The sequence below is a fragment of the Labrus mixtus genome, chromosome 14 (genome assembly GCF_963584025.1).
Source record: "Labrus mixtus chromosome 14, fLabMix1.1, whole genome shotgun sequence".
Taxonomy (NCBI): domain Eukaryota; kingdom Metazoa; phylum Chordata; class Actinopteri; order Labriformes; family Labridae; genus Labrus; species Labrus mixtus.
The window spans coordinates 23,011,411-23,029,994 of NC_083625.1; the positions used below are offsets into that span (position 1 = coordinate 23,011,411).

Genomic DNA, 18,584 nt, shown 5'->3' on the forward strand with positions numbered 1-18,584 from the left:
CACTCTTCGCATCAGATGAGCTTAAATTGCCAACAAAGGTTAACACAAACTATTTGACACCATGTAATTACTGTGTTGTTTATTGTTCCACAGTGAATTAGGTGTCGTAATTTAGGTTTATGGGAGTATTAGGAGGTGCAGTGAAGACAGAAGCAATGAAAGTGCACTTCAACAGAACCCATTTAGTTAATAAGGGCCATGGAGCACATGTGATGGTTGTCAGGATTGGTAAAGACAGATGACAGAAATATGATGTTGTGTAATAAATGTTTTATTTTATAGCTCATCTCATGTTCAATATATATCGTAGATTTTTCTTGTGTTTAAGTTAGGGCTTGTTGCAGCACTCATAACCAATTTGTATACCATCACGCAAGAATATGGCTTACATTTTTGTTTTGTTTTCATCATCAATTAAGTCTTTGTCATAAAAATGTTATATTGCAATACTGAGTTATGCTTGAGAGTTAATATATGTTTTCCGTGCTTCACATATACAGGAGGTATAAGGAGCGGTGTAAGGTTCTCACAGCTCGACAGAGCAGTGAAGACAACGTCCTGTTCCCTGTTCCCTGGAGAGAGTCTGCGTCTCGCTGCAGACTGACACACAGAGATGTTTGGGCTGGTACATGCTGGAGACCAACACTCCAGAGACCCCCCTCTCACTGCTCCATCAATTATTCACCAGTCACTACACGGCTGGCCAGAAACAACACTCCAACATTATACACATGTGCACACACATACATACAAATAAGATGCTGTAGCTAAAAAGGAGCCACAGCAATGGGAAGTATTCTTGCACGTTATTTAAACTGTATTGTTAAATGACATGACACTGGTTACTGTGTCCTTTTTAACTAGACTTTCTCTGATCAGTCTATTAATAGATTATGTGATATGCCTAAAATGTGTCTGTATCTGGAATGAGGATCAATAAAAAGCCCAGATTATAATGTGGTTGCAGCTCCTCCAGTGGGAGTGGGCTGTTAGTACGAAAACACGAGACATGTTCATTTCAAATTATACACTAGGCTGAATATTGGTCAATATTTACTAAACTTATATGAACTAAATTGTTGTTTTGTCAGTTGACTATTTAATGATTACTATTGTCTGCTGAAACATTGATATTACAATCTATTTAACCAATTCCCTTGGCCCCCGCTGCAACGTGGTAAGTTGTAAACAAGCACACTGAACTGAGCAGACCCTGAGCAAAATGAGCATCTCAGGCTGATGGATTAAATGTGCCTCCTTTGTGAAAACACACAACTTTCCCTTCATAACCCGTTACTTGTCGGGCTAGCTCCAGCATGTTAAACACCCACAACTATATATGCAGTAATAGATTTGTACCCAACCTGGCATCACTACAGCTTTTTACTCAGAGAAACTGTAGTGCACTTTTTTGCACTGTTACTTTTAGCTGGGTAAAACAGCTCCAGGATCTTTGCTGACCATCAGTTATGTCTTCATGTTCACAGCAGGGGAGATTTCTTTTACAGGGTTACAAAGTCGATATTTACAGGCGGTAAAACCAAGACGCTTATCAGATTGAGTGACAAGTATTCTTACGTTTGGGTTGTTTGACACGGCAGGAAAGGCCACACTAACAGGATTAACCAAAGTGGAGGTATCCCTGTATGAAGAGAAGCATCCAAATGTAAATGGAGAAGCTTGAGTATTTTGAGTAAAACAAACTTAAACATTCTTGAAACATCACCACTGTGGCCAGAAAATAATAAAGCATCAAGAATAACTGTGTTCATTGACAGACTGAGCAGCTACAATAGCTCAACTGTGTGTCAAAGCTACAGAGACCCAGAGAGAGACCACTTTCAAAAGATCCCAGACTGGCTGACTTTGCTTCATAAACACACAACCGCTCTATAAGCGGTCAATATGAAAAATAAGTGAGAAGAGACCCAGCATTTTGTTACCACACCATCTCTATGTAGCTCCATTTGGAACTCCTTGTGTGTAAAAACTAACAATCATTAAACAGGCTGCCATATGGTATCCAGACAGGTGTTAACGGGTTGGGATCACAGAGGACCACACAGTCAACAAGCTCATTAGCCTTCACAGGCGCCATGCTTCTCTTTTCATTGAGGTGAAAAGACCGACAGACAACTGCTGCTAATTTGTACTCACAGACGGGTTTCTCTATAAATGCATAAACAGGTTATTTATGACGGCTCTATCGACAGATACAACCTCGCCCACTGGATACTCATACCGGGCAAATGAACACATTTTACATCAACATCTTTAAGCCTTATCTCAATGCTCATAAGCTTTGAGGCCTCTCAATAACAGAAGACCAATTTGATGATACTATGAAGTAGCATGGGATCATGGGAGTTGGTGTCTTCATTGTCAAACAGCCAGCATTGCAGATGTTTGTCTATTTACAGAAATCACATTCATGACAACAAAGCTGTTTGAGCCATATTTAATTTTGTTACGTATTATTCCAATTAAAAAAGACCAGAAACATGTTAGCTAACATTAAGAGTTAATAGACCTCCCTCCTCCCTGTTCTGAAGTTTTAACAGCTGTTTACCATGTTGCCCATATGGACCAGGCACCAAACAGACACACAATCGTCAATCTCTCTCTTTCTTGATGTCAATGCTTGACCGCAAGTTTAACAAAAAGCTTTTTTCTACCCCAATGAGCATGCTTGTCTCCCTAAGAATCTCCATTCCTATCTTTTCAAAGTTTGTGTCTTTGTAGCCCCAGAATGCTAAAAACCTGCTGATACACATTTCTTATTATAGGAAGGTAAAAGAAGAAAAGGTAAAATGTGATTCTAACAGTCACAGCAAAACCAGCTATCTTCTACTCCATTTATAACCCAGCCAATTCCTGAGGGAATTAGTTGAGCTTGATACCATTTTCAGCTTCACTTTCACACACTTTCCCTTTGCCCTACACTACCTGCTTCTCGCAATGATGTTTCACTCTCCTTGATGAAGCATTTCGGAGAATAATTATATTCATTAAAATTCTTCCTGCAGTACAAACACAGACACACACCAAGCACCATCATCAATCATGGGTGGAAGTGATGATAGGAAAAACAAAAGGACAATCATGGTACCCCCACTATAAATAATGGTGTAATTATGAACAATCTGAGTGACAGCCCCCTGTGAAAAAGCACTCCAGCAGCCCCCCACTGGTCCAAAATGGGCAAATGATTATTCCAATGCATCACTTGATGCTCTCTTCCCAGCTTCTCTCGCAGCAGAGTTTCTCCCATGTTGTTGTCGACAATTTATTAAAGGTTTTTAATAAACCGTTATTGTTGTGGTTGGGTAATGTATTGTGGTGGTGGGTTGGAACAACAGGCTATGTTGCACACAGATTACTACCTTGGTTAAATGATGAAATTATGCCTCATTTATTGGATAAATTCAAACCAGCAAATAAAGGACAAGAAAGGAGTCAGGTTCTATTGTTGGCTGAACAAGGACAATATGGCTGGAAACTTTGAGCTGGCATTCATTTATAAACTGTAAATTAAAATATGATAGCCTACCCAAAGTAAGCTAAGAATAAGTGTAATTAACCTATGATTTAAAAGTGCACATACCAATACAGAATATTTTCCAGATAAAGAGGGTGAACACTCCTTACAATGGTGTCTCCACTGTTCATGTCAAATTGGCATCAATATATTACATGGAAAACTCAATGATTCCCCAGTGATTTTCTATTGGCTAACAGTAAGTGGATGTTCTGCACACACTAACAGGATACACATAGGTGTGAAATTGTGGACAAGGTCACAACTCGGCAGAATAACCCGCCAACCCTCTCTTCTAACAACATCCGCTGCAGCAACATTCCAGGGATGGTGTTTAGAACAAGTTTAGTGTTCGTGTAATCCAGCAAGAATGCACAATCCAACAACATCTTTTCAGATGTATCCTACATACTCCTGTTACTCTAAAATTTCTGTTTTCAAATTTGAATAACATCCTGATTTGAAGAAGAATGGTATTCTCTTCATACCCTATACTTCATAAACTAATCTTTGTCTTTACTTACAGAACATCAAAAACATTGTCTCTTCTATATGACTGAAGTATTCATCTTTATGCAGATGATACAATTCTTTATTGTTCTGCTGACTCTGTTCAGCTCACTGTCAATAAAGCACAACTCTCTCTACCCTTCGGAATTAACCAATTATCCATCACCCCAGTGCCTCATGCCAGCAAAACAAAATGCATCCTTTTCCAAGGTTAGAAATAATTATTTAACTATCCACACTTATTGTAGCAATATGAAATGAGTCATACTGTATACATATTTGGGATTTGGCTTGATCTTTCATTTGTAACAACTAACTGGAAAAAACTTTATTTTTGTATGGAAAAAGATCAACTTCCTGCTTAATTGTAGGAGTTAAATTGAAGTCTTTCTTTCAGTCCTTGATTATGATAAAATTATCCACAGACATGCTGCTGCTTTCACTCTCAAAATGCTAAACTTAGTGTACAACTCTGCTCTACCAGAGAATAAAGGGTAAGATGACGCTCATCATGAATTCTAAATAACAAAGCTAGATGGTGTTTGCCAAATCGGCGTGATAAAAAAGTATATCTTTTTATCTCTAAACCTCGTAAAATCTTACGACTACGGTCTCAACTGGACCACTTGACCATCGTGCTCTATGAACACTCTATGCTACAAGTCCTGTGTGTTTACTCTGAACATGGAAAATCCTCCATTACTTTTAGTGCTCCAAACATTGAATGATTTACAACTCGTCTCAAGATCATAAAAAATTTGATCGCAAACCACTTCATTTCAGTGTGCAACTGTTTTCACTAAATGCTGTACTTTCTAGTTTATTATAATAATTTTTTCTGAATCTTGACCGAACTTTAAAAGAAGGACAGTTCAACGGTTGTTTGAAGTATAAATAAAGGTTTGATTAGTTATTAGAGAGAGTACAGGATGCCGCCTGCATGCCTCAAGGACATTTACATGTCAACCATTAAGAATTGTTCTTGAAGACTCAAAAAAAAGTTTCACACCTACCTTGCGTATACCTTCTGCCTCAAAACCATTGAGATTTGCATAAAGGGAGTGGTGCCTTTTTCCCAACAGTGATGTAGAAGTCATATTGGCCGTGGTTGGGGCCGCCTTGTCTGGGAGCCCATTTTGCTTGTTATCTTGCTCTTCTGACTTCCTAAACTCCTGCTGAGCGTCGGCCACATCATGGCCCTCCATCTCTGCGGGTGCCAGTGCAGGCTCGGGCTGCTTGGGCCGAGTGCACAGGTCATACATCACTTTAGGTCAAAGTCACACAGCATGGATGGGATCAATATGACCAACTGATGTATCCAACTGAGACAGAGCCATCACAGACTTTTCATTTGTTAAAGGAGAGTAACAGGGATCAGCTGTGGCAGGTTGTGGCAAAATGAAGATTAAGTCATTGTCCTTTCTCTTTCCATCAGTTCATGAGAAGGAGGGTTTTTTCACAGTTGGGGAGAGGTATCTGAAACCCGGTGAAGAACTGTTTCAGCCATGATTGTCAAAAATCCAGCGTCAAGCCTAATATGTGCAAATCCCCATAAAGTGGGGTTTAGGCAAACAAAAACAGAGCAACTGAAGGTGTCACAGCTAGATGCTGTTTGCCATATATAAGAGAAACCAGTTAGATATAAACCAGCAGTCATAAAGTACCTCTTTCCTCCCTCTGCGGCAGTTTCTAAAATGAGGACAACCACTTCCAAAAAGGAGATTAAAGATCCTCGGCTTTCGCTTATGGAGGCAATTTAGTGAATGTGATCGTCCTGGTAGCATTCTTGAACATCCTGTGGTTTGTGTTTTAGATTTAGAGTCCTGCTCACCACACTGGACATGGCCAGTTTCTTCATGCCTTCATGCCCTGTCGTCCGATGTTTGTCACAAAAACATTTCCTGAAACGGGAGTCAGTCGACTTCTTACCCGACGAATCACTAAACAGGCGCATGCAGGCCCAACTGAAATAGCAAACAAGAAGAGACGTGCGATGGGGAGAAAAACAAGACAGCGATCGCACTAACAGGTCTCCAGTCCAGTCCCCGTTCTCTCAGTGAGGCTCAGATGTGGGTGGCATGTTGACTTTTCAGCCGTAGGTCTGTTGATGCTGCTGTGTCAAAAAGCATTTTATCCAGATTCAATAGGACTCGACAGTCTGCTTAATCCCATCTGAGTTACAGCGTCATAAAGGTGAAGAAAGAGGACGAAGGGAAAAATGTGTGTGTGTGTAAGACGGTGAGTGTCGCTGGGAGGAGGGGGTAGGGAGGACTGCTTCCCCTCATCCTATCACAAAAAGGCAGGCTTTGAGACGGGGCCCAATCATTACCGCGACTAGGGCTCGTTTCCATGGAGATGACGCTGGAATGATGTTGCCTGCCTATTGATCGTTCAAGAGGCAGTGCACACTGCAACACAGCGGAGGCTGCAGGAGCAGGCAGGGGAACAAGTGTGTCCAGTCCAGACTCATTTGAATGTTTTATTGCAGATGTCTGACAAGTTGATGAATGTTTTAGTAATGTATCCTTAGAAAAGGGACATTTACAAAAGGTAAAGCTGTAGTCTGCTGCTACAAAAGATAAACTACATCACCACTTAATTCTGGTTAACTAATTAACTTGACATTTAGCCCTACTCTGACTAATTATTAAGAAAGGAAAAGTAGTACAGCAGCTTCATAAATCCCCTTAACGAGCAGTGATCTGTTCATCTACTCGAGAAGAGGAGGATTGGTTTTTAAGTGATTTGTGATTGTGTCCGGTTAAGTTCTTACAAACTGTTAATCCTTTAAAAACACAAAGCTTTCTAATTCTATCTATGTAAACCATTTTAACAGAGCATTGTGTAACAGCTGCAGTTACTTACTGAAATTCTAAGTATAAAACAAATATCAATGAGAGCAATTATAACCTTTAAGTAATAAATTCCAAAGTGGAGGGAACCAAGATCACAGCTGTGCCCGCCTTTAAGCAATGTCTGTCTTCTATATTTTTAAATGGGCAGCAGCAGGACAAGACTTCACAGTTATAGGAAACAGCTACATCATATCCTGCTAACAACATTTGTATTGATGAAAACCTTATTTACAGTGTCCTGGTTGAGACAGGCAGCAGCACATTAAACAAGTTACAGACCCAAAACACAGATCAACATGTCCTGAGTCACAGAGCAGAAAGTCATCAGTCAAAGCATCTACACCCTGAGGCATCTTCCACCAACACCTTCAATCTACTTTTAAAAAGATTTACAGAGACCAGCTCCCCCAGATCCAGATCAATCTGCTGCAGGAGCAGCGTACCTGAAACTCCTTTTCCTCATCTCAAGACGCAATTTGGGAACAAACAACAAGAATGGCAGCCAAGAAGGAAGCATGAAGCTATAGCTGAGTAAGTGTAACCTTAAACATTAAGCATTGATTGATAAAAGCATAGAAGAGGGGAACTGTATTAAATGCGGATGGGTCATGGGATGGCCGACAGCTACACTACTGAATAAGGTCAGCGTGGTACACACAACGATAGGGACCGGATCAGTGCATCTCAACAGTGCATGGCAAGTTGAGAAAAGTTCAACTATAATCAACTCAAGTGGAAAAAGAAGTCATGTTGACACAAGCAGCAGCACTCTGGCCTTGCAGGTCTTTATCTGCTGATGTGATAGTGTTTCAGTCCTTCATCTTTCATATTTTTCACGATTTCTGATACTTTGTGCCCGCTCTGTTGTACTCACAAAACCTGAGGCTTGAAAGTGGGGTTGCTTTCTTTAAGTGGAGCAGTCTACCGGCTGTTCCTTTAAGGGCGCGGTCACACTGGCCATCTGTACCGTGCCATACTCAAGCACGACTGGCCCCCCGCTGCGCCATTCCCACGCTGGCCGGCATGGCCCGCGGTCACACTACACCGGATTATCCGTGTTTAAGCACGATTACCTCTTGTACGACGTAATACAACGCATGCACGCTTTATGTTATTATGAAGTTTGCTCAGTTGACAAACAGGCGGACTCAAGAGAGAGAGAGAGAGAGAGAGAGAGAGAGAGAGAGTTTACTGACTTTGCGGCTATTTTTCAGCCATTTTAATCAGACACAGCCATAAATAAATTAAAAAAATAAATAAAACTTCTGAAAATCTTCCTGAAGTTTTCCGTGCTGAGCTGCATGTCTGAACACAAACAGCTGAATGTTTCTCTCTTCACCCAGAGTTTCTCCTCCAGCCTCCTCGTATTTATTCTGCAGAAAGTCAGAGTGAGCTGATGTGAGAACGCAGCAGGATATAATCAGGAGAATTCACCTGGAGCGAGTGGGAGGGGGTGGTGATGTTTATTCCCTGTGATCGCTGCACGACCATAGACTGTCTGCACGCCACCTCTACCATCTCTGTGCTCTAATGAACCTGCTGCATTATGTTTCCTGTTCTCCAGTATGTTCTTCTCCACTCTTTAGTTCATGTTGTGACTGTTATTAAGGCAAAAACGGTTATGACTTTGTATTGCGGGCTTTGTCTGCCACATCGTTCTGTAAACGTCTGTATCAGCTCCTTTGATCATTTAAATTTAGCCTCTGACCTAGAACAGAGTACAACAACTAAACATCCAACAAACAACAAAATAAGCTCACATGACCACCGAGCATACAACAATGGAGTGCATGGCGTCATCAGCACCATATCTGTCACAAAGAGTTTTACTCATCCATCAGTTCAGTGGTATTAACTTCGTATCATACTGACATGGGCTAAATCAAAGGAACTTGAAGTTAGCTAACTGTTTGTCAAAGAAACCGTCACTCAGATACAGAGATGATTTATAAACAGCTGATGTGTCACTCTGCAGTCAGAAAGAAGCCTGGATTCTTTTGTTTCTCGGTTCATGAAATCAGGATACGATGTTTACGTGCACAAACACACTAACGGCATACTTTAAAAAAAGGATCCTCAAGTCCATGTAAACACACTCTTCGAAAACCTTTAAAACATATATAATTTTCTTGCAGGTTTCTTAATAATCCGGGGGCTTTACATACACAAGGATGTCTAATATGCATCTATGACTGATGTTTGGCAAGTGGGCACTCCTGTTGAGACAGTTGACGCTTTGATGAATAATTCATCTCCTTATATAAAAACAGGATCCAAAATTTAAGAGACTGAATCACACTGACCCACTTCTGCCACTCCAACAAGAGGCATAAACAGATCCACCCACATCCACACAGTCTGCATAGTTGTCCTCCCTCTCCTTCTCATCTGCCTTCACCAGGCTTAAAATCCTGTTTTTACATAGCTCGTCTAAAAATATCTATCTAAAAATAAAATACACTTGAAAAAAAATGTTGGCATTTACAAGCCAATCTCAAATAGAAGAGAGTTATTCAATAGTAAAATAAACCGTCCCCACTTGATTAAGCCACTTCAAATGTAAATACTACTAACAATACGACTTATTATTATGTATTATTATTATTATTATTATGTTATCTACTAAGAAGTCAAAATAAATTCCAACCAAGATATTTTTAAATATTACATCATCGAGTTTTGTTAAAGTTTAAACTTTTATATGATGACTAATTTGTCCTTTTTGTTGATTAAACACAAGATACACAGTTGTTGGCGTTATACCAGTTAGTGGTTTCCTGCTGCTCCAAACGAAACGTTTATGAGAACTTGGCGACGCATTAGAGCAAAGCATGGAGCAAAGTCGTAGGACACGACCTCCCCGGCAGCTCTTTCAAAGACACACCCACCCAGGAAGCTTCCACAGAGCTGGTCATGGCAAATCAGAGGAAAGTGGGCCATTCAAAGGGGGCTTTAAAGAGACTGCAGTCAAAACGAAGCATTTCAGGCAGGAGGGTATTCAAGGACGCCAGTATCAGATAAATACGTTTTTGAGCCACACATCTCGCTACTAAAAAGGTGTTCCAGAGTGACATAATTAATGCTGAAAGTGAGTTTAATGGATCTCCTTTAAGTAAACAAGGCACATGTAGTAACTGTGGGATACATTTGTACAACACAAATCCACCTGCGTTCAGGATTCTGTATGATTATGGAGCAAGACCACAAAAATCCTCAAGTGCATACTGGTGTAGTTTCTAAATTAACTGGAAATGCCAGCAGTAAAAGCTCTCTGTGGAATTCAAAATGTGAAACAGCTTACCTCCATGTTGCTGTCCATGCATTTGGAGGGCGGTGACCTGTGTGACCCAGAGGACTCAGAACAGTGGGGGGGCTGGCCGTCCCAGCCTGCATGGGCAGTGTTGGGCAGGTGACAACTTTTCAGAGAGCTGCTCTGACAAGTGTCCAGGACTGCAGCGGTGGTGCAGGGGTCAGCTGCACTGGGCGCCCTCCCTAAAGGCTGCCTTCGCTGATCATGTTTTGTTTTCTTCTTTGGAAAGTTTGAAACACTTTGGGATTTCTGCTGCCGAGCCCTGGACCAGGTCAGGAGAGGCTTTTTCTGGAGGAGATTACAGCTCTCTGCCTGAGTTGGTGTTCTGGAGTGTCCTGCTCTTTTCTTCCCCTGCAACAGTCGAACATGAGCCTCTAGCAGGTGGCAGAGAAAGATGGCCTTCTGTAGCTCAAATTCCTGTCTGTGATGCAATTTACGTCCTGCCTGCTCATTGTTTATCTTCTCACACAGCAACAGCAGCAACTGCTCCAGCTTTGAGTATGTTTCTCCACCGTACAAACAAAAAGCTTCTTTCCCTGTGGACTCAGTGTACTGTCCAGTGTCTTGAACGTTCAGCTCTTTAGCCAGCAGACTCCAGAGTCTGTTAGAGTGCCCATACGTTTGGCACCCTCGCCGAACCGTCAGATCCCTCACAACCCTCTGCTGTTCCTTCTCTGCTTCTTCCCGTAGGTGCCTGAGCTCCACACAGAAGAGTCCATGGGCCTGCTGTGTTCGGATTTTCTCTAGCTCCAGTTCAGCACGCAGCCTCTCTAGCTCTCGTCCAAAGTCCGTCTGGCCCTGGCATGGTTTCTTGGATGACAGTGCCAGAGGGTTATCCCTGTCTTTCCTCATGATGCCAGACAGTCACAGCACAACATGCAAGGAATGGCTGGACATATCGAAAAAAAGTTATGCAAGGGTGTGATGGGTGTTTAGAAGACATGCAGCATGCAATTATCACACCAGGTCGCTGGAAAGATGAGACAGTAGCGGGTGGGAGAAAAAGTGAGAAATGGTCAGTTTTTTTTGCCAAAATATTAGATGAATGTAGTCACAATGAATGCAGTGTTTCCAGCAGAGCCTGACCGATTTATTGACTTGCTTACATTATCTTCAAAAATGAGTCTATCATAGATATTTAATATGAGGAGATCAATGTTTGGGATGATCTGGACTGTTAAACGTTCTTTCACAAAAGTTATTTATTTGAAAAAAAAACATGTTTTCTGAGAACCGCTGCATGGTCTTATAGGTGCAAAATGACTGCGTATACACATAGAAAAGCTCTTTTTTCATTACAAGTGAATAATAAATTCAATGTTTCAGCCACCTTATTGGTAACCGGTTATATTTTCACATTCTCAGTCTCATCGGTCTGGCCTCAGTTTTCACCATGTTGAAAGAACAGATGGTTAATGAGTCGATCATATCTGTTAGATAGATGATTTAGAAGAAAAAGGAGAAGAGGGAAGTCACTAGGGCTGGGCGATATCAGGACAAAAAATCATATCTCGAAATGTTTTTGCTGAGTGGTGATACACGATATATCTTCATATTTTTTTATGGAGAGAAATTACAAAGGTTACACAGGTACTGTTATTCACAGCCTGCTGCACAGTGTCAAAATGTACATAACATTGTATTTTGGTATTTAGGCTATTTTAAAGTTTCTATCAGAGAGAGAGAGAGAGGTGGAGCAGAGTGAAGAGCCGCGATATTTTTGCCCCTGTGAAGTTTCACCTTCAATCTGAATGTGTCTCTTCAGCGGTAGTAACTAGTAACAGGCGTTAGAGGCCAGGCGGTATCAGAGGCCAGCCAGCGGGGGAGCGCAGCGCTGTGTGTGCATGTCAGACTGTCTGTATGTGGAGCTCATGCTGTGCTGTGCTTCCTCAATGCCGTAACGTGAATTCACAGACTGGGACACCAAGAAAACGCTGTTGCAGAATCAATATGAATGTATCTCGTTTAAAATATGTCGATAGATCTAAAAATTCTGATTTATTTCCCAGCCCTAGAAGTCCCCTGAAAGATTGGTCAGGGGAGCAGCAGTCACAATGAACACACAGATGAAAATGCGTGACTTCTTCACAAATTTTTTTAAAGAATTAGTCTCTGGAAACTCTCCCTAAGGCGAAGCCATATCTGCTAGAGAAAATACATCATTGTAAAGTGTAGTTAACTAGTCTGTACACAGGCAAAGCAAATCAAGACCGAATTTATACCTGGTATTCTGATATCCACACCTGACTTTATGGACATATAATGCAGATGAATGGCAGAACTAACGTTCTTTATAAACAGATGAGAACATATAAACAAACTGTCTTTATTCACTCAGCCAGCTGAGGACGCAACAAGTGACCTGCTGAACCTGTTCAAATGTACTGTTTCTCTGCTCCCTTTGAACCCTGTAATATTTACAGTCTATGGTTTGAACTTTGAACTCTGTAATATTTACAGTCTATGGTTTGAACTTTGACCCCTGTAATATTTACAGTCTATGGTTTGAACTTTGAACTCTGTAATATTTACAGTCTATGGTTTGAACTTTGAACTCTGTAATATTTACAGTCTATGGTTTGAACTCTGTAATATTTACAGTCTATGGTTTGAACTTTGAACTCTGTAATATTTACAGTCTATGGTTTGAACTCTGTAATATTTACAGTCTATGGTTTGAACTTTGAACCCACATAACACTATGTGGGCGCTAGGTCATATTGCAGAGGATGGGGGCTCTTGTTAATGGCTAATTAACTAGCCTAAATTAGCCAGCCTTTACGTGGTGAAGTAGCTGCTCTAAAAGTTCTACATTGAGTTAAATAACTTGAACATCAGGTAACATGAGTACAGCGTGTAAAGGTTTGCTAACACATCTTGTCAGCGAGTTTTAAGCTAACGGTTAACGGTTAAGTTTCCTAGCAACAGCTCGTGAAACTCACCTGTTAGGAGACTCACTCAAAGCTTCATATTTAACGTTTCATCAGTCAAGTCTTCCTCTTTTAACCGAGCTACTTTCACGAACAGTTTAATAAAATGTGTACCGACACCGAGAGGGGTAACGTTAATAGTTTAAGGGTCCACAGAGCCACGCAGGACGGGTTTGTTTATCTGTCAGTCAGCGGTGTCACGTTCACAGACACGTCACAAGCAGCGTCATCGTGCTGCGTTCATGGCCGCTCCGACTCCGCAGTAACCCTTGCAGTAAGACTGCAACTTGTAACGCAATTAGCCTATATAGCAATAATTTTGGGCCACCCGTTTTTGGGAGATATCTTAATTTTATATTTTATCTATAATTTAAAAAAAAAAGTTGTAATAATCAATAATATTTTAAGGCCAAACATAATCCTTTGTTCATGCCAAACATAATTCCTTACCCCCTACGCACACTAGCGACTAGTCTATATCTCAGGTAACAGATTGTGACACACTAAATTTAAAGTGATAATTCTTTGTTAGGAAGCAGAAGAAAATGATTCCCTCTCTAAATGTCAGGAAAAACCAAGAGGTCAATAATGCTTACGTTTTTTATTTAGATAAATATGATTTTTGATGATCAGCTGAAATAAAATGTAATCACCGTACAAAGATACATCGAAGAAAATAATGAATGTTTTGCAAAAAATTATGAATTAGTCACTTTTTTATATTAAGTTTACATCATAACTATTATCATTATATTGCAAAGTAAAGGTTGTAGTAAAAGTTACTAGATACCATACTACAACTAGATACCCTGAAGGCAACACAAAACCAAACAGACTTTAAAGATACTGATGACCACTAGTGGCGAAAGGCTAGTACTGCAGAAGTGTTAACCCTGATTAGAGGCATCATTGAATTGAATCTTCTTTTTTTACCATAAATGTTTAAATTTAGACTCAGAAAAGTTCAGTTATCCAAATTCAATTCTACGGTCCGCTCAGACCATGCATACATTTACAAACCAAAAAAAGATGGCGTCAGAGACAACAAACAAATCGGCCCTGTAGAAACTTTTTGTTCATTTAAGAGCGGTCTTAAAACATTGCTTTTCTCTCGTGCATTTGGTTGCTAGTTCATCTTTGTATGTGTGTGTGTGTACATATGGTTGGTGCACTCTATAGAAACAGGTGTATGTATGTGTGTGTTGTATGGGATGGTGCATGCTCCTTTTGCAAATGTGTTTTGTTTTAAAGTGAGCTCTTGAATCCATTTGTTCATTTTTGTATGCTTTGTTTTTTTGTTTTTTTTAAATTTAAACACGGTTGTATTGTGTTTGTTTATCTTTGTCTTTTGTAAAGCATATTGAGTTTATGTTTGTATGAAATATGCTATACAAATAAAACGACAGTAACCTCCCTAAGGTGGCCCTATCGGACACCCTGCTAACATTGCGTGCATTTTTGCTGTGAAAACCAAAGTCTGTCAATGAAAGTCAACAAAGAAAAATGAACAGGAATTATCCATCCATAGGAGAGAAAAAATAGGAAGTGGAGTATATGCATCGGGACACTGGTTGTTCTGGGGGGACAGGGCTTTCTCCATTGCCGCTCTGGAACTCACTCCCAAAAAACCCATCAGAGACCCCCTCCACCCCCCACCCCAACCTCACTCAACACCTTCAAGAACTCCCTAAAAATTTGCCTCTTCGCCATCGCCTACAACTACTCACAAACTCTGTCCTCATCCTCCTTCTCTGACATAATTTCTCTTTTGTTTTGTTGTTATTCTTTGTTAAGCGTCTTTAAATACTTAAAAAGTGCTATAGAAGAACAATGCATTTCTATCATTATTATCTTTAGACTTAGTAAGAAGTGGATTATCTGCTGCATTTTACAAAAACAACTGACGATTGTAATGAATTCCTTCACAATCCCAAATGTTCCGTCTGCATGTTGATATAATCAACAGGAATGTTCTGTGTCAGATGAGCCTGGGCCTTTCATACAATGCTTCCTGAGATTTTCCTTGTTTGGCAAAGGCAGTGATATTGAAATGTATAAATCCTCGGAGGTATGTACAGTACATACCTTTTCAATATCAGGTTGCCATAATCCATCAAAAAGGCAAACTACACCATGTTTGACCGCTGGGTGGTACCCATACAAACAGACGACAGGCTTCATTTTGGTCAGAGCATGACTTATTTTACGTAAAAATCAGTGTTCGTTTATTTTTCTACAGTGGGAGAATCTTTAATTGTTCGTTTGAGAGGGACTGAAATAGACAAAAAATGGAGAGAGACTCGGCTGTGTGTTATCAGGGTGTCCTTGGGCTGCTCCCTCTCTCATTTCCATCTCTGTCTGCTCATCACGTGTGGCAGACTGTTGGGAAGAGGCAGAAACAGAGAGGGAGAGAGAGAGAGACGGAGGGGGGGAGAGAGAGGGAGAGAGAGAAACAGAGAGAGAGACGGAGAGGGGGAATAAATCCCACTGCCTCTCTGCTACAGCTCCTTAATCATTCGACACAGTTTAGCTCCAACAGTGAGTTTTACATCTGCAGAAATTATATTCCCTGTAAGCAGATATTCTTAGGCCATCTTAAACTGATGCTGAACCCCCCAAAAACAGAACATTATAACCCATTAATGCTGCATTGTTCACAGAAGACAATGTAAACATAAAGTGTGTCCAACAGTTTAAAAACTGAGGTATCTGGATAGATCAGGATTTGTCTCAGGTCACACATGTCATGCTTACCTGGAAAAATAAGGTCTCAACTTGTATTTATTATATGGACAGATCCTGCCTAACAGGGCCAGACAGATAAAAGCTTGCCCATGCAGGCAGACAGGCGACAGATTTCGAACACATCATTGTGACCTGTATCGATTTTGATGAAGAATTAAGGCGGGGAAAAAAGTATTTTACACAGTGGCTGATCTAAAACCCTGCTGTGCAGAGATATTCAGCATGCCCTGGCCTCCAAAGTCCCTGGACCTTTAGAAAGTACTGCTGCCTCTAGCAGGGTCTTTTTTAAGGGTAGATCTTTTACCCTTAACCTTTTAGAACTAAATTTAGACCCTGGTTCCTGCGGTCGAAATGCACATAATTCCTCAAAAGGTCCCTAGTTCAGGGGGGATAGTTCCTCCAGTCGAAAAAGGGGCTATGGATGTGAGGACATGCACATGATAACACATTTCTATCCCTGTGTTTAAATTAAAATATGTTCCTGCACATCTGGCTGGCTTTGCATTTCTTGGGCTAACTCAGTATGATGCCATCTTTACGCCCAGCTCACAGACTTATACCCTTAATTTCTGCAAATCATCTGTATTGTTTCAGTATGACATCAAGCTTTGCACGTGCTGACTTTAAATATAACCCCTCTACTATAAAATTCAGATTTCATCACTTCTGATACGTTGATATCTTTAATTTTCGACTCTCGTGGTGTCGTCTGAGTTAACCTGATCCCACGCAGGAGTCAGGTGTCTTTTGAGGCCATTAACGTTTTTTGTCCTCTACATGATGTATCACCATCACTAATTTATAGTGTTACAGTATTTTAAAAAAAATCCCCATAATTGTTTTATTCCCCCACGCCCAATGACCAAAGGCGGTCTGGTGCTCTCTTACGCTCTTTAATGTCTGAGTCTTTTGAACCCTGTCTTTATCATCGTGACTCAGTGGGCATCCTGTCGTGCGATGGCACTCCCCTGCTCTGTCTGCACAGGACATGGAGCTGCAACTGAAAATGTTGTACCACGCCTCTTACCTCAACTTACCTTAACTTACCTCAGACATAATACACAGGAAGGTTATGTAATGCGAAGAAGCGTTTTGTAACTGACAACATCAGTTAAAAATGTTGGATCAAGTTGAGCTTATTTTATGCATGGAACTCATTCATGTTGCCTTTTTGAATCAACAAATTAAGGATTTAAGAAATAGAAGCAAAGCATTGACGAGAGTCAATGGAGGCCCAGAAACACATCACTAATCAGTGAGTTTAGACCAAACAGCAACCTCTGGTGTTTAAAAATGAAGCCGATTCTGAAGTGTAAAATCCTGCAGTTCCTCGAGTGTCCACTAGAGGCTGGCTGCAGAAGCACAGGAAGTCACATACACACCCATTCTAAAAAGCCTGTTTTTACAGCAGAGATTAACGTGTTTACAGCGTGGTTCAAAAAACCAAATAGATCTGATTAGCTCACGTCTCGATCAGCACACACTGTACGGGGGGGTGAATGTTTTGATGACTCGTCAGTTTTGATTTGATGAAGGATAAGAGTTATTCACAATAAGGTGTGACCTGATTGACAGGCGGGCGCGGTGTAACGGTTTGTCAGGAGGCTTAAAACCCTCCTCAGCTCCAGCTCTCAGCCTGTCATTAGGTTGAATGAAAGTTAGGGTGAGACAGCATTTCCAGCATGGAGGCCGCCATCGATGGGACTCCAGCACCTCCTGCAGGAACAGACGGGTGACGTCACTCAGGCTTCGTCTGTTAATGTTTACAGTGGGCACTTATTCCTAAACGCTCTTTCTTTAAGTCTAAGTGTTGACGTGTTTATTGGCAGAATTGGGTCATTGTTCAACACTTACGATACAAAATACCTCCAGTCTTCATGACCTATTTAAAAAAACTGTCTTAGACAAAGGCAGAAGTATGTCACCCTGCATTATCTGGGTCATGTTAAAACTAAAGACCCCTGCAACCTGAGATAACAGCATTGAGATAACGCATTACATAACTCGGTCTCGGACTGGGTGGACTCCACCAATGAAAGGTTAGTTTTTCACGTCATTACTGTGATTAGAAAGAAAATGCTTCTTTCTAAAAGAACGAATAACTTCAAACGTGAGTGACATGCACACAAGTTGATGACGTTTCACTGATATTTATGGTCTTGGTCTTGGTCTTGGTCTCGCCCTGCCTTAGTCTTGGTCTTGTCTTGGTCTCGATCTCTAAATGTCTTGGTCTTGTTTTGGTCTCGGAGCACTCAGGTCTTGGGTATGTCTTGGTCTCGATTGGTGTGGTCTTGACTACAACACTACTCGTGGTATCCTGGGGCTTTGGCTAGTTCTTTAAAAAATAGTGCTAACACACTGAAGCAAAAAATACGTTTTCAAGTCAAGACAAGTACCTGCTAAATCTGTTATCGATGCTGTGTTGTGTTGTGTTGTATTTTCTCAGTATCCTTGGGGTTCAGATTAGTGTAATACAATCTCAGTATTTTTGTACTGACCCCCCAGGAAGGAGCCCTGAATTGGTCCTTGGAAAAGCTTGTCAATGGCCGCAGACAGCCTGCACGTTTCTCCACGGCCCGGGAAGGATTAGCATTTGGAAGCAATTCCAGCAACACTTCAGAGAGGCCCCAGGCTTTTCCATCTGAGGACCCATGCAGTTGAAAGAACAGAGGAAAATCTTGAATGTCTGAAATATT

At 40.9% G+C, this 18,584-nt stretch overlaps 1 protein-coding gene across 8 annotated transcripts in view; it reads right to left on the reverse strand.

Annotated features, from left to right (window-relative positions):
* The window catches only part of LOC132988455 (RIMS-binding protein 2-like), a 78,811-nt gene extending 65,482 nt beyond the window's left edge, over positions 1–13,329 (reverse strand). For 7 of the 8 annotated variants that reach the window (XR_009675813.1, XM_061055864.1, XM_061055870.1 and 4 more), the window contains exons 1-2: positions 13,156–13,329; positions 10,205–11,183 (exon numbers count right to left, since the gene is read on the reverse strand). Coding sequence is in view for 7 of the 8 variants with exons in the window: in XM_061055864.1 (XP_060911847.1) it covers positions 10,205–11,065 (861 nt within the window). In the remaining variant the exon portion in view is untranslated. Of the gene's footprint in view, positions 1–5,061; positions 6,855–10,204; positions 11,184–13,155 lie in introns of those variants that run through there. The other variant, XM_061055869.1, reaches the window with a different exon arrangement.
* Between the last annotated feature and the right edge of the window lie 5,255 nt (positions 13,330–18,584).